Source organism: Argopecten irradians, chromosome 5 (assembly GCF_041381155.1).
Source record: "Argopecten irradians isolate NY chromosome 5, Ai_NY, whole genome shotgun sequence".
NCBI lineage: Eukaryota > Metazoa > Mollusca > Bivalvia > Pectinida > Pectinidae > Argopecten > Argopecten irradians.
In genome coordinates this window covers 43913017-43929763 of record NC_091138.1, presented here as the reverse complement: position 1 = coordinate 43929763, position 16747 = coordinate 43913017, and the positions used below count along the sequence as shown (strand labels likewise).

General features: G+C 34.2%; 1 protein-coding gene across 1 annotated transcript; it reads left to right on the top strand.

The window, feature by feature from the left end:
• Positions 1-11323: 11323 nt before the first annotated feature.
• LOC138324594 (ependymin-related protein 1-like) lies at positions 11324-15387 on the top strand. Its single transcript, XM_069269644.1, has 6 exons — positions 11324-11528; positions 12351-12461; positions 13212-13287; positions 13712-13870; positions 14589-14695; positions 15255-15387. Exons 1-6 carry the CDS (start codon positions 11388-11390, stop codon positions 15285-15287), a joined length of 627 nt encoding a protein of 208 aa, XP_069125745.1. The 5' UTR covers positions 11324-11387; the 3' UTR covers positions 15288-15387.
• The last annotated feature ends 1360 nt before the right edge of the window (positions 15388-16747 follow it).

Genomic DNA, 16747 nt, shown 5'->3' with positions numbered 1-16747 from the left:
AAATTATATATGAACTCTTCTAGCCTTTTGATATTGAGAATGGTTCAAAAGTTTCATCAGGGTGTGACATTGGTTACAGATGTTTCATTTACAGCCTACCTGTAGATTGGGCACAGACCTCTCAGTCCACTGATGTCGTCAGTTTGTTATGTGATAAGTCCACTTCCTGTAACCGTTTACAGGCGAGACTAGATCGACACTGACTGCGCAGTCTGTTACCTAGGCCCGCCAACCAACTCTTACGAAATGAGGAAGGTTAGTTCAGTGCCTAAGGACAAATTCAAAATCATACTCAGAAAGGTTACAATGGTTTGTGTTTGATTGTTAAAAATTATGTCTATTTAACCACTAGTACATTTTTATAAAAACTTAGTATACAAACATATGTCTTAACTTTCTTAAATTGCCAAGTTGTTTAAGCTGACCAAATGATTCCAATATTATATGGGTACAAAAGCTTAAATAATGTCAGGGAATAGTTATGGGCTGAAAAAGGAGATCCCTGCAACACCTCCTTCAAATATAAAATGATAAGACTCAACAACTTTATTAAACAATCAGAGCAGGGGGCCATGTATTTAAGATTCAAGATCGAAGAAACTTTTACCAGAAATGACTCAAAGTTCCACAACAGGATAGTACTGATGCTTCTCCCAAAATCAGTAAGGTAGGAGGGCTGATTTACAACTAGAAGTCGCTATCAGTTAAGAAAGGGATAATTTTTCAAAATAGTTAAAAAAACTTTCATGAAGACTCTTTCAATTTCATGAAGACTGGTGTTGATGATTACTTTAACTTTTAGCTTAACTGAGAGTTAATTATATCTATAATTGAGAAATTCTTTTTACATTGACCCATAACAACATATCAAAAAATGACTCTAATTTTTTTTTTTTTCATAACAGTATTTTTCAAGAAAACTATTAAAATTTCAAGAAAACCCCAATCGCCTTTCATTTTAGCCTTACTGAAGTGAATTTTCTCAAAACCTTGAGCTTAAGCTTTACTGAAGCAAATTTTCTGAAATTAGAAGTTTGGAAGGCCATAATTCATATAAATTAACTTTATCAGACCTGACCTCATCAAATGAAATTTCCTGCAAATTCACTTGATCTTGATATTTTTGCAACAATTAAAGGAGATATATGAATTGTTCCAAATTTAAGCTTTTGATTTCTCCCATGAATATCCTTCTAAGACCTTAGACATACACTCACCTATCTGCCTGATTTTGTTATGTTGAATTTGAAGACTACTCAGTTTCTTTACAACCTGTAAATAAAACAAGAAGATATTTACAGTTTTATGGCAGTTTTCAGAGAAAATTAAAAAAATTGCTTTCCTACCAATGGAGTGCAGTTTTTTATCTTTTAACCTTTAAAGTCGTATGACAATTCAGGGGCATAAAAGGGCATCTAAATTTCTATTATTAAGATATGGAGAAAAGCCAGAGTACCAAGGTTGAAAAGCACTGACCTACATCCTAGTACCTGACAATTAGATAAACTGCTCCATGTTGGCTGAAAACTATAGCAAACCAATTGCAAGGCAAATGGAGGTTTAAGTGGTTGAAAACACTAAGCCATAGTGCAGGTTCTTTTGACAAAGGTTTTCTGCATCAGTCTGACACAAAACAACAAAGTTAAAAAATAAAAAATAAGAGGGAAAAAAACAATTGTGGTGGCCTCAGGAGATTTGATGAATGAAATGTGTTCAAAAAATGAACATGAACATGTAAATAATGTAAACTACAACTTTAATGTGACAATGTTTCAAAGTGAAATCAAACAAAAGCTTCATAAAATATGCCTGAACATATCAAATTTCCAGAATATTTTATTAAAACAGATTACCAGACCTTTTTATTACTGAACTGCCAAATTTAAGACTTTTCAGTCTCAAGGACCCTTAAACAGCGGGATTGTGGGCCACGTTTCTGCAGTATCACCCCTAAGGTCTTGATATAATGAATGGAAGTCAAACGTTAAAGTCCCTATAATATACTAACCCCTTCAGTCGCTCCACCACCCTCAGTCTGTTGTCATACAGTTTGAGCTCCCTCAGATCCTGAAACAAATCAAAAGGATTTACACAATTAAAATCTAGTGATTACAATTCAGCATTGTGCTTCTCAAACCGTTCAAGTTCAGTTCAGTTCTTTATTGCTTTGAACCATACATTTTATGGTTCATCGGCGATTCAAAAAATGAATTGTCTGATCTAAAAATTTGGAACTAACCATTTACTGAAAACACACTTATTCAGGCGCAATCAAATTTTAACATAGTGAAAAATTCACACATTCATAATAAAGGCTCAATTAAAGTAACCAACTAAAAAGAAAAAAATATCTATCACAATTTCATATATATATTTTCATGCAAATTACACTAAAATATGATTACCAGTAAAATAGGTCAATCTACAGTATTCCGTCTTTGCATAATACGGAGTTATCTCCCTTGCGGGTAGGTATTGATTGTTACGTCATTATTTTGTGAGCGCAATACACGTCATCTTCTCCGAAAAGTATGACGTTACGCTCGCAAAAACAAGACGTCACAATCAATACCTACCCGCAAGTGCAGATAACTCTGTAATATGCAAATTCGGAATATGGGTAATCTAGGAAACTGAAATATCTCTTGTTCATGTCACTCTAATTTTCCGTTTTTTGGAGGAAAACAAATGCGTAATAGTGAACCTATATCTGATAAAAAGATATATTAATCTGACATTAGATAAGATTTAATCTTTTTTACTTACCGAGTTTGGTTCCAAGTTTTCTATTTTCTCTATATAGTTGCATGAAAGGTCTAATACTCTGACTTTAGTGAACTGGAATAAAATTAGTTACATGTATTATAAATTATTTGATAATTGAGACAAAAACGATACTAGCATTCCCAGAAATACTATATAAGTAAGAATTATTTGAATTTTTACAAATTCCATTTTCAAAAAGTGTTATGTACACATGATTATGGTTTGGATTTTAGCAAATTTGTGAAAATTTTTAAATCATACTTTATATTTTTCAAATACAGTAGTAAATGTGACATACTCTGATTAGCAAAATACATGCAAAAGCTAATGATAGAAATATATATACCTATCATTACATATCTCTATAAAGACTTACCCCTAGACCCTAAATCATTGATATTAAAGATTTTTTCAGCAGAATTTCAATACTAGATTATCTCCCCTTTGTTTGGCTTGGAATGAAACAATGTTCATTGAGGAAAAAAGATATTGCAAAAGCTAAATTTTGGTGATGTTTTTTGTATTCTAGAGACTGGTGGCCAGTTCCTTATCTATGTAGACTAGCCACCTGGAGACTAGATATATTATCAATAAGATTTTCTATAATACATTTTACTTTCTATTTAAGAGATTCCCCTCTCCACTATTTTTTAGTGATGTTTTTACTATTCTAGAGTCTGGTAGTCAGTCAGATCTCTATCCCACACCTTTTCTAAGTTGGTGATGACAGTCAATTCTGCACCATGGAGATTGATATCATAGACTTTTTCAAAGTCTCTTTCCTGATTCTGCTCAAGCTGAAATTAAAAATAATATTTATGCCTTATTCAGATTTTAAAAGGCCCACTACCTTTCCGCAGTATAAACATAAAAGGTTTCGATAAAACATTTATAACATCAAAAAATATATATCGATGGCATAAGATGAGGTAACAACACAAAAATATGCATGGTTTTTCCCGTAACAGAGGAGAGCCATTTCGCTGTTTTGCCGTCTGGCGCAGCGATAGGTCAACTACCGCGCAGTATTTAGGGTACAACAGCGGGAAACATAAAACGAACCCGCGTTATGAAAATTAACATTTTTATTTATCGTTAATAAAATTGTTTAGAAGGTGATGATACGTGTAGTATTAACAGTGAGTTAATAACTTTTGTGACTCTTCAAAATTATCATCTCGTTTTACATTCCCATTTTAATAATCATAAGCCGTTTCGGAAAGGTAGGTGGGCCTTTAAACTCTAGTAACAAGAGTTATTTTGAAATTGAAAGTCATTAATTCCATTTACTAATATTATACATGTCTTGCTTTCAGTCAACAAAATACATAATGACATTATTTTTTAAACTCAAATTAATTTTCAGATGGATAACTGAAATATAGTATCTTTAATCTACGAAGAAGTGTTTTTTCATTACTATCAAGTACCAAAATGGTTGTGAAAATATCTGTATACATGAATTTTAGTAAAAAGCTTTAATTTATATTACCGGGTTCATTTATAAAATTTTATAATCCAGAAGATTTTTTTTAAAACGATTAGGTGATACAAACATCTATACATGTATCTATAAGATTTGATTATAAGCTTTGTTGGTCATATAATTATATATCTATACTTACAATTCTCATGCTAGGGGGTCTATAAAACTCTGGATGGTTTTGGAACTTCATGAGAACTCCGAGCTCTGACTGATTTCTGCCTCCAACACGTCTCACATAACCGCTTCTTGCGATGCTCACAGCACTACTTCTTCCACTGCTAGATCGCACTTCCTCTGACGCTTACACTGCTAGGAGCGCCTCTCGGGGGGCGCAATACTTCTTTCAGTTACCACTCCGGGGAACACTTACTTCTTTTCAGTACACTCCACGGGGGAACACTACTTCTTTTCAGTACCACTCCGTGCAGCACTAGGATTTCCCAGCAGATGCTTTTCTACCACTGCTAGGCCATTCCAATTGCTTGGGATATCAGTTCTATCTTTATCATTACTACCACTCCGCTGATCCAAAGCACCACTTCTACTACCAGAAGCACCACTTCTGGTACCAATTCTAGTACCACTTTTAGGGACACCACTTTGGCTACTCCCCACTAGTCCTTTCATTAGTGCTAGTTTTCCTATTTATAGAGGAACCTCCTCTGGCATTGTCCTCGGGAAAACTGCTTTTACCTATAATACTGTTAGAAGCACCACTTCTACTTCCACTAGAAGTACCACTTTCTATAGCTGTAAGCTTCCCAGCAGAGTTCCTTTTCACCAGTTTACTTGTTGGTCCTAGCCCCCTAGGGACTCTCTCGAGATCATTAGTAAACATTCGGCCGCCTATAGGGTCGGCTGTGTTTTTTTAAAAGTCTGACCCTTTTTAGGGACATCTATGATTTGTATATCACACTCAGAGTTGACATCTAAAGCAGTGTCTTGGTTACCGACTGCAAGGTCTTGGGTCGGGCAGGATCTATTCTGTGACAGAGGGCTGGGACCAGCACCCATGTCATGCCTCACTATCACTGGCCTGCTTTGACCAGAACTGGAAAATAAAAGAATACTGACTATAATATATCTGACACTGTTAATAATAAGCTCCATGCACCCACTTCATTTACTTATACATTTGTTCATCTATATATGTATAATACCATATAATATTATTATATATATGTAACCCTGTACTGGCAGACGAACCAGTTTCTTGCTGAGTACCAATTCTTGCCATCGTATGTGTATCTGTCCAGTATGATTTTTCACACACAATTTTACATCAATAAAGTCATCTTCTGATAGAGGATACTTTCATGCTGATTTCAACAAAAAATTGTCTGAAAATTTATGTGCGATCATACAATTCACATGAGATGATGAGAATTGGTACTCTGTGAGAACTGGTCGCCTGCCAGTAGTGGAATTGGACTTGGTCAATCATGGGTGACCAGGTTAGCTAAGTCAATAGAGCATTAAGCTAATGTTTGGGGTCCCAGGTTCGAATTCCAGTCTAGCTGCTTCATGTTCTTCTCTCCTATTTACACAACTGCATACTGTGCTGTATTGAGATGATGCACACTATCAATTTTGTGAAAATATTGATAGACTACATGTACATGTACACATGTACATTACATACATATATATTGTGACAAATATCGAGTACGTGTCAACATATTTGTTATAACGGCAACGGCGGAAGCTGTCGACACAATATCAATCATACAATTTTGTGACATTATGTACTATATCTATGATTAATACAACTTTGTGACATTATGTACTATATCTTTGATTTAATACAACTTTGTGACATTATGTACCATATCTATGATTAATACAACTTCGTGACATTATGTACCATATCTATGATTAATACAACTTTGTGACATTATGTACTTTATCTATGATTAATACTACTTCGTGACATTATGTAAAATATACTTTGATTAATACAACTTGTGTGACATTATGTAAATATATACAACTTTGTGATTAACAATACAACTTCATGAGCTGACATTATGAACTATATCTCTATGATTATATAAACAATTAAACTTTGTTCGTACATTATGTACTATATCCAATTTGATTAATACACACTTCGTGACATTATGTACTTTATCTATGATTAATACTACACTTTGTGACATTATGTACTATATCTATGATTAAACAGATTGCTCCACCGCTGACAAAATGGTATTTTTTCACTATCAAAAAACAGGAGCAGGACAATTTAGTATTTTTCTTCTGTTACAAAAGTTTCTTACTTTATACCATTACCACCATGAAAAGTTTAAGCTTCTAATTTTACTTCAAGTTAAAAATATGAAAAATAATTAATTGCATCCCGAAAAAATTCTGTGGCTACTATATTCTATATGAAATGATAGTACTGATTGCGCATGCACCAAAGGCAAAATAAATTTATTTTATATTACTTTTTTGTGTTAATTAGACATATATATACACGATTAAAAACACAAATTATTGTTCTGAATGATGAATATCATTTATGCTACATCTTTGATACAACTTTGTGACTTATGTACTATATCTTTGATTAATACAACTTCGTGACATTATGTACTATATCTATGATTAATACAACTTCGTGACATTATGTACTATATCTTTGATTAATACAACTTCGTGACATTATGTACTATATCTATGATTATTACAACTTCGTGACATTATGTACAATATCTATGATTAATACAACTTCGTGACATTATGTACAATATCTATGATTAATACAACTTCGTGACATTATGTAAAATATCATTAATACAACTTTGTGACATTATGTATATATATGATTAAATGTTAGATGCACATGTAGAATTACGATTGCATTTACAAGTGGCTATGTTCTGAAAAAAGGCTTCATGTAGAGACTAAATATTTTTAAACCATATTTTTCATCAGAAACCATTTCTAATTTAGACTAGGCCTACTGCAGTAGTGCACTGTGTGTTTAGTTCATCCAGATTCTCAAAATTGTATATATTATACATGAGTTGGACACAGTGTACACTATTGTATTTATGAACATCATTGCATAGCAGGATTTTTAAAAGTAACAAAGCCATCGTTGAGGACACATTACAACTAGTAGGCCTAATGGTGTCAAAATTCAACCGGGTGTTGCAGTGCCATGGAGCACACATCAATATTGAACTAACCTTGCTAATGTTCTTCTCATTCTTGGAGGCGGATCGTCTATTGCCACAACACCAACAGGTCTCCCGAGAGTTGTTGGAACACTTCCATTCATTCTTGTTTTCAATTTACCCTCCATAGTGTGTAGATGTACGTTCATTTAAACATCGCAACCTTGTTGTTTACCTTGGAGCTCGCCATATTGGAAAATGGATTTGTCTCCCCTTAACGCATACCAACAAGGAGTTACGTCCCTTATCCGTTCTGTCAATCAACGCGGCGCACCTGCCCGGTGTGCGATACAGGTACAATAATGTACATTGTACAGTACTACTGTACTAGTGGACATTTGTATGGCTAAATATATTTTATATTATATGTAATGATATAGTACAGAGTACTGATTGAAAGAATTCTCAGGTTTTTTTTTATTTAATTATTAATATATATATATATATATTTTATTTATTTATTTATTTATTTATTTATTTATTTATTTATTCATTTATTTATTTATTTCAATTTCAATTTATTACAGTTTATCCATTTATTTAACATATTTGTATATCTTTATTTCGATTTAATAATCATAACTATTTAAGGACTTCGTGAATAAATACCTACAACACACAAGAATATAAGAATTTTATCTCGAGTTGTCCCCCTTTACACACCCAACAAACTAAAATGAAAATGAAAATAGTAAACAAGATTTTGGTATAACTGTAACAAGTTCCCTCGATGAAATTTAAAGGCCCCTACCTTTACACAGGAAAAAATAAAGGTTTCTTAAAAATATTAAACATCAGAAAATAGTAAACCAGTTTTAAGATGAGGTTACAACACCAAAATATGCAAGATTTCCTGCGTAATGTTTGATAACAGTGGAAGTTATTTCGCTGTGTTTGCCGTCTGACGCAGTGATAGTCAACTACCGCGCGGTATTTAGGACGACGGCGGGATAACATAAGACGACCCGCGTTAAGAAAATTAAAACATTTTATTTATTTTTAATCAAATTGTTCAGAATGTGATGACACGTGTACGTAGTATTTAACGGTAAGTTAATAACTTTAGCGACTATACAAAAATGTCGATCTCGCTTTACTTTCCCTTTTTAGAAATTAAAAGCCGTTTCGGAGAGATAGTGGGCCTTTAAAGATGAATTTAAATTTTTTTAGCTCTCCATGCATGTCATCGCGCATTAAAGAGAACTTTGCTCTTATTAGGCAACACAAAAAATATATGTCTGTTCAAAAGGAAAAAAAATAGGATCGGTTGGTCAGTATTTTTTTCTTGGAAGTGTCTTTCACTCTAAAATATTGGCCGGAACCGGACTTATGATTTTTTTTCTGTCGTAGGAAAGTGGGGGAAAATAGGGTCGGGGGTAAAAAATCAGGGTCAGTCGGGTATCCCTAAACAGACAAATATTTTGTTTGGCCTAAGTCAATAATCATAACAAATTACAAAGACAATTTTAAAATCTCATTCTTTCTTCTGTAATTCTAATTCGCTTCCACGCTGCAATGATTTATATATGGTATAAATTTACAGGTATACTGAGTAAAAGTGATAGATCGTGCATATTGGCTATATCCATCCATAATGTATTCCTATCATTGCTAATATAACTTAATATAACATATGTTCATTTGGTAAGATACTGATATATCATACGACACTAAGACCAAAAAATATGTGTCTGTTTAGGGTTGCCCGACCGACAATAATGTTTTACTCCCGACCCTAATTATTTGTTCCACTTTTCGACGAAAAAATAAATAAATAAAAGGTCCGGAATCTGATCGCAGACTCCGGTTCCGGTCAATTTTTTAGAGCTAAAGATACTAAAAAAAATCCTCCCGACCTACCGACCCCCCTTTTTTTCCACCAATGTAACCCTAAACAAACTCTTTTTTGGCCTTATGTATATACAAATGTATACTGATATACGTGTACGTGTATCATATGGCAAAGTTCTGTTGAACTTTTGTTTCCCAATTTTACAATTAGATTTATTATAAAATGTACCATGTCTCTGTAAACAGGGCGTGACTAAGATGTCAACTATAAACAATGTGGTTGTAACCTTTTTATGAATATTTCTAAATTACTAAAATCGTGATCATTTGAGATACGTTCCCTCAAATCATTTTTCTTGGGTTTTTATTATGACAGATATTTTCACAATTATAGGTTACAATAATGTCCATCATTATTACCACTTTACTTCTGAATGATTCTCAGTAAAAAGTGTTTATATACTCAATAGTATTACATTTTAATAGTACAGTGTGTACATGCAAATCATTTATAGACTATATAATGCATCGATAAAAAATGATAAAAATATGATGGAACTAGTAATGTACAAGTATCAATGTAAAAAACGAACAGAAGAGAGAAGAAACTCTTTTTTTCTGATTCTAATTACACATGCTTATAATTATAATTATATATATATATATATATATATATAAACCTCTCAAAAATGTCACATTCATCCTCTACGATGATTAGAATACTCGCGAATTGATCGAATTAAATATATCAACATGGCAGGAAATGTTTACCTGTTTAGTGCGATGTCCCGCGCTTCGCATAGATATAACTTAGTGAGTTGACTTATTTGTTATTGTCACGAGTTAACAAAAAGTGAAACATATACCTATAGGTGTTTGTAATTATTTATTTTTAATCATTATTCTTATATCGTTAGATATTAATAAAAGTGCGATATCTCAAAAGTTTAATCAGGGTTATATTTAGAATTAGTACGGTCCCAGGGCAGATCCTTGCGGTACCCCTGACTGTATCGTTTTCCAAGTAGATTCGAATTCATCTAAGACCACTCTCTGTCTCCTATTTTCTGATCCTCAACTATGGTTTTCATAAATAGTCTGAATGATAAAGACCTTTTCCACGTTAATCAACTGTTTATTTTTATACCGAAAAAAATGTGACAGACAGGATACTAGTCTATGGGACCTCCATCCCTCGTTTTGTAGTTTCAGAATAAGGTGAAATGTCTATGCGATGTACCACTTTGATCAATTGCCTCAAATGCCGATTTCATGAAAGTCATTGCTCATTGAAAACTTCCCGCCGGACACCATTGATATGCTCAATGACCAGTTCTAAATGCACAGTCATTGAAATGACTACTGCATTGCAGTTTTTATTCACGGCGAAATAAATTTCGCCCTATATAATTTAAATACCAAAAAAAAATTTAAAAAAAAGAAGATAATAAGTAAGCTTATCTTTATAGCATATTACTGTTAGAAATTGACAAATACTCAAACTTTTCGAATTCTTCCTGCAAATTACAGTGTAGTATCAATGTGGAGATAGTGATTTTTCCTCGAAATTTAACAATCATACAGTATTTTTTTACATGTATATCCATGGCGTTGACTGAACCAATTCGATTTGTCCTAAAATTCAGAGTTCGGATTATATTGTGTCATGTCATTTCAAAACTGTATTAAGCAATCGTACGATTCACATTTACACTATATATATCTTCAACATTTTCGATTATACCAAGGAATGCCATTTCACAATTTTAAGAAGCAAACGAACGATTCATATTTACACAGTATTTTTTCTCTCTCTAAAAGGCTTCAATCATCATTATTGATTTATGAATGAATGCAAGAAACGCACCATCTCTTGAACATTTATGTTTCAGTGCTCAGAGTTGCAGCATACTCAAACTTGAGTTGCTGACAGATAGGTCCTAATTGTCTAAGATAACACCATGGTATTAAGTAAGCCAATGTCACAGTGTAGCTAGCTTAGGCCTCGGCGATAAGAACTTGTTGATAAGGGCAGATGGACAGGAGCGATAGGTCACGTACGAGGGCCAAAGTAGACCAATCTGTTGGGTTTCGGGAGTCAGTATTTGGGAAGACATCGCCGGACAACCATTACCACCACCGCCACACAGACACACACGATGTTCCAGATCCTTGTAGCTTGCTCTGTAGCCTTTGTGGCTAGCGCACAAATCTGCTGTGTTCCAAAACAATGGGAAGGTACCCAAGGAAACGTTCTGGCAATTAACCGTCCAAATGCTGTGGCACCAATGATTGTGTCGGTAAGTTTTCGGCTTTACTCTTCTCAACTTAATTCCTCTGAATTGTTAAAATGTTCATTTTCAGTTGGTATCACTTTTTAATAACAACTGAATATGATCAAAGCGTTTTGTTGAACCTGGACATAAAATTTGATAATTTTATATTAAGAACTTACATGGAATTTACCATGTTGCCATCAGAATGTCGTTTAACTTGAAATGGAAATAAGTTGTAATAGATATTAAAGAAAAAGTACTTACTTTTGAGTAATGAAATTTTGGTACGTCAAATAGATCAATCAATGTAGTTCAGGAAACGGTTCACGCAAATACAAATTGTAAATTACCTAAAGGAAGGCGTTCAGAAACCTCGTAATATAACATACCACCAGAATATGACTTCTCACAGTAATAAGTTTAAACTTTAACCTCGAAAAACATAGTCAATGTCAAAAGGATTGATATGCAATTTACATTTGTTAAAGTTCATTGTATGTTCACACTCAAATTATAACCCACCCAATTCAAATGTCTGCACACCGGTATTTATTTCAAGACTAGATTTCTTCATCCTTACCGTGCCCCATTCTGAAATCAGGGAAATACTAACGACTTGCTGCTGCAATATTTGCCTCCATATATGCATGAACGCGTACGCGTACGGACAGAAATAGCTAACGATCTGGAAGCAAAGTAAAGTTGTACCCATGATGTCATCACGATGTCACCGTTCGAACGCATCAAAGTAACCATCGAGCTACTCAAACAGGAGGGATGTTTTCAGCTTTAGCTTAGACCAATGGATGATAACTTTCTGTTCATTGGTTTTGCATTGTTTTACAGACCTCCTACCTCATGTCATATGATGCCACCAATCAGCGTATCGCCACCATTGAAACAACAAGTTCAAGCAACTTCACGAGCACCAACGGAGTCATTCTCGACTACGCCAATGTAAGTAGCTCTCTTCAGAGAAAACCATCTAATCTCCATAGTATGGTGGCCGCCATGGTTTGATGGAATAGCATACCGCTCCCTTGGGGATCCGATGGGCTCGTTTGGTATTATGTTCACGGGACCACGCGGTACTCTTGGAAACATTTGATCCTATGATACCATATTTTGGTTGAATATGGCGTTGTGTATCGTAAGCGATATCAATGACAGCTTAAGGTGGGTTTTTATCAAATTGGGTATGACAATGAAGGGTGTGAATTGGCAATTGACAATATTAGGTCACCGTGACCTACTTTTTAACTGAAGGTATTTTTTTTTATTATTTATTAATCTTCTTATCAATGCATTATGATTGACAAAAATAATTCAATGATATCGTTTGGCTTCGTCAATTTGGACCAAATAGAAAACTGGACTTTCTGTTTTAACTCCATGACAAATACTTCGAAAGGGATCTGTCGTTCACAACATGTCATGACCCCATATCCCCCAGGTTTATGTAAATGAAATAAAACTTACCGGTCATGGCCACCAGAGGGTCCAAATTCCCTTTTTTTGTTGCTTTCGTGTTAAAACTCGAAATTCGTTTTTGGTAGTTAGAATAGCCGCTCCACAGGCTAACCACGAACGTTTCTTCCCACGAAATACTTTGAAAACTTTAAACAACGAAAGACCGAATCCATGGATAGTCCATGTCATACAGTATCGCTGTGATGTGTTAATCCTGTATAATTCTTTCTATAACAGGGAATCCAGTACACCGTCCAGGGACCAAGATGTACCAAGACAACACTTGGACCTTTCTTTGAAAGCTGTATCCCAGGTTTGTGTTATTATGAATAAACTCATTCACCCCCTGAATGCCCAAATGTACTTGTCTTACCTCTGAATTAGAACGGTCTAACAATTCATTCAGGGGTCAATATTGATGACCGTCTGACAATTTTCTGTTCATAATCTGTTGACATGCAATATTACACATTGATTCACAAGGTTGAAATAAGAAATTGTGTAATCTTTCAATGAAATGAATACCCCGATTTTTTAATCAGCACATCATAAAAACAGATGAAAATCTATTCTATTTTCGAATCCGTCATGTTTTCGAAGTGCTTTATCCGGGTAACATTAATGCTCATTTATGCGACCATTTTCAAAACCATGCAGTTTTTAATTCAGAGATATTATTAAAGATAATTCAACATAGTTTTTTCTCATAATTTTAAACAAAAATGTCTGTTTGACAGCTGATGCCAATAAAGATGCCGATACTTACTATGGTGCATTTACCCCACTCAACGTAACCGCCTACTCTTACATCAAGAGCGGATTCCAGGTCTACTCCACCATGACGAGAGACACATGCGCACCAGTACAGGAAGTTCTTTACGGCGAATATGATGGCGGTAAGTTTTATTTCTCATTCTTTTAATTGAGATTTTCTCTAAAATAAGAGAAATGAGCTGAAAGTTATAAGAATAGTTAAGATGGAGCATTTCGTTTTATTTTCCATTTCGTAAACGAGGGTTTTTAACGTATGAGCCATGATCTTATTTTTCCTCTGACAATTGCAATTCCAATAAGTTTTTTGGTACAATAATTTACAAAAGTAGCGTCTGGTATAAACAAGAAACAAATGTATTTTGAAACAAGTTTAAATCTGATATTTATCTACATTTTATGTATGATTTTTGTCATTTGGACCAAAAATTTACTTCGTATTATTCGAGTTTTTTTTAATTCGAATTTTACGACAATTTTAAACAAAGATAAAAAAAGGAATTCGACCGGGACCGGCAAAGTACTTCGTATGAAGCCGGGTTGTCGAAGTATCCGAGTTCGTATCAAACAAGTTCCGCTGTATATATCCGAAAATCCTTAACTATCTCGGTATGTCAATAAACGTGTAAAAATTTGCAAATGAAATACATCGAAATTTTTCAAAATGTTAAATGAATTAATTCCAAGAATATCTCATTCCTTAGATAATTACCTAATGTCCATATTTCGATAACTACCGTCCGATGAAGCGGATGATGTAATGTTATCGATACCATATCAACATTTCCCTATATAAGGATGTTTTGTTGGCGCAAGTGTTAATGATGACATTTGTTATTGCAGTGCGATACATGCAGTCTCTTGGATACAGCAATATCACCCCCGGTATCAAGGACCCTTTGGTCTTTATGCCCCCAGCCTTCTGTGATAACGTCCCACTTATCAAAGCTGTAAGTAATCTTTTAAATATTTCTAATTAATTCAATTTCAAAAAAAATTATTCACAAAAAAGTCAATTGCATTACGTGTATAGGTCTTCTCACAACAAAACAAAACAGTGGCACAAACATTTCTTCTCTTCTCACCAACGAAGCAATACAGATTTAGTTCATAAGTGGTGCAAAAGAAACAAATCTTTCTTTTAACAAGCATGAATTGCAATGAAAAATATGGAATTCAGAGTTGGGGAAACCGACATACAACTCGTGTAAACTATTATACTCATCTTCTGGACTGTGAAATATTAACTTGCTAACTTGTTATGGTGACAATTAGAGCATTATGTTTGCGATTACCGCAAAATGATGACAGAGAATATATTGCATACCACAATGGTAGCATCCGATCACAGGTTTACGACGCGCAAAAAAAAAAAAAAAAAAAAAAAAAAACCCAAACCTAATAATACAGTATTTTTAGTATTTTTTTTTTTTTTTTGTGCGTCGTAAACCTGTGATCCGATAGATAAATTTTGCATCATATTATTATACCGAATGTGTCTACTTTCAGAATCTTCCCGGTATGCCAGTGGCAACACTCTAAGGAGTAGTTCTTTTCACCAAATACATTTGTTCACTTCATATACATTCTGTGTTCATTGGTTTTGTCCTGTGGTGAATAAAACACCATTTTACATGTTTAACTTTTTGTTGGGATTCATTTAAAATACCATTCTCCGTCGCGGATGGATTGTAAAATTACGGTTACGTCTGTATATAAGTAAATACTAATAAGCAACAGACGATAAGTGACATATATCCTCGTTCGCCCAATTGAAATATCGCGCAAACATGTATCGATTATACCAGTTGAGCATTTCATTTTTACTAGCTAACCAAATCAAGACAACGAAAATATATTTGAGAAAATTGTCTTTGCTTAAAGATGCTCCACCGCTGACAAATGGTATTTTTTCACAATCAAAAACAGAAGCAGACGATTTAGTATTTTTCTTCAGTCACAAAATTAATTACTTTACACCATTACCACCCTGAAAAGTTTGAGCTTCTAATTTTACTTCAGTTAAAAATATCAAAAATAATAAATTGCATCCCGAAAAAATTCCGTGGCACTATATCCTTTATGAAGTGAAGTACTAATTTCGCATGCACCAAAGGCGAAATATTTTTTTTTGTTAATTAGGCATAAATATACACGATTAAACACCAACTATTTTTCAAATGATGAATATAATTTATGCTATGTCGGCGGTGGAGCATCTTTAAAAGTATATTCACAATATTATATCTACCCGCGATGTAAGGTTTGACGTTCTCTAATAAGTTTCATCTGATCCGTAATTTCTAGTTGAGCTCGATTTCATATACTTCTGTTTCCCTGTCTCCTTACCATATGCAAATTGCCTTATGTGCATTCGGTAGCTGTTACAAACTCCCTTTTTCAGCATGCTCTTCTTTTGTTCCAATTTCCTCAAAACCCTTCTCCTACAGCTGACGGTGAGCCATATCACTCCCACCACCTTTCGTCGAATCATTGTCATGTTGCGCATTAGACCACTGAACCCAATTATGGCATCGCCAGCTTGTAACGAAACCAGCACGGCAGTTCATCGCTTGAAATCCATCAATGCGCTATTTGTAGGAGTAAGCTTTCTACGAAGCCTCCATTGGCTAGTGTGAAGACAAAAGAATCCTCCTAAATTTGTCCTTTATATCAAAGTCAATTCCTATGGTGAAGGTGGGTCTTTCTTTTCAATCTAATGCGTACTCCAGTTGTTCTCGTATGCCTTGGACGTGATATTATTTTCAATGTGTGAAAATCAGCTGGACTGTTTCAATTCAATTATTTTATCAATTTTTTCACCTTTTGGGCATATCGTGTGGTAAGCAAGATCCAATCAGAATCTCACCTTCTTCAATCTTGTACCAGATTGCTCTTTGTATCTTAGTTTTTTTTCCTTGTAGACACTGGGTAATGAGTCGTCTGATTTCCAAATCTCTCTCCGTGGGAAACCCCCATCTGTTCAGACACCTTATGTCGTT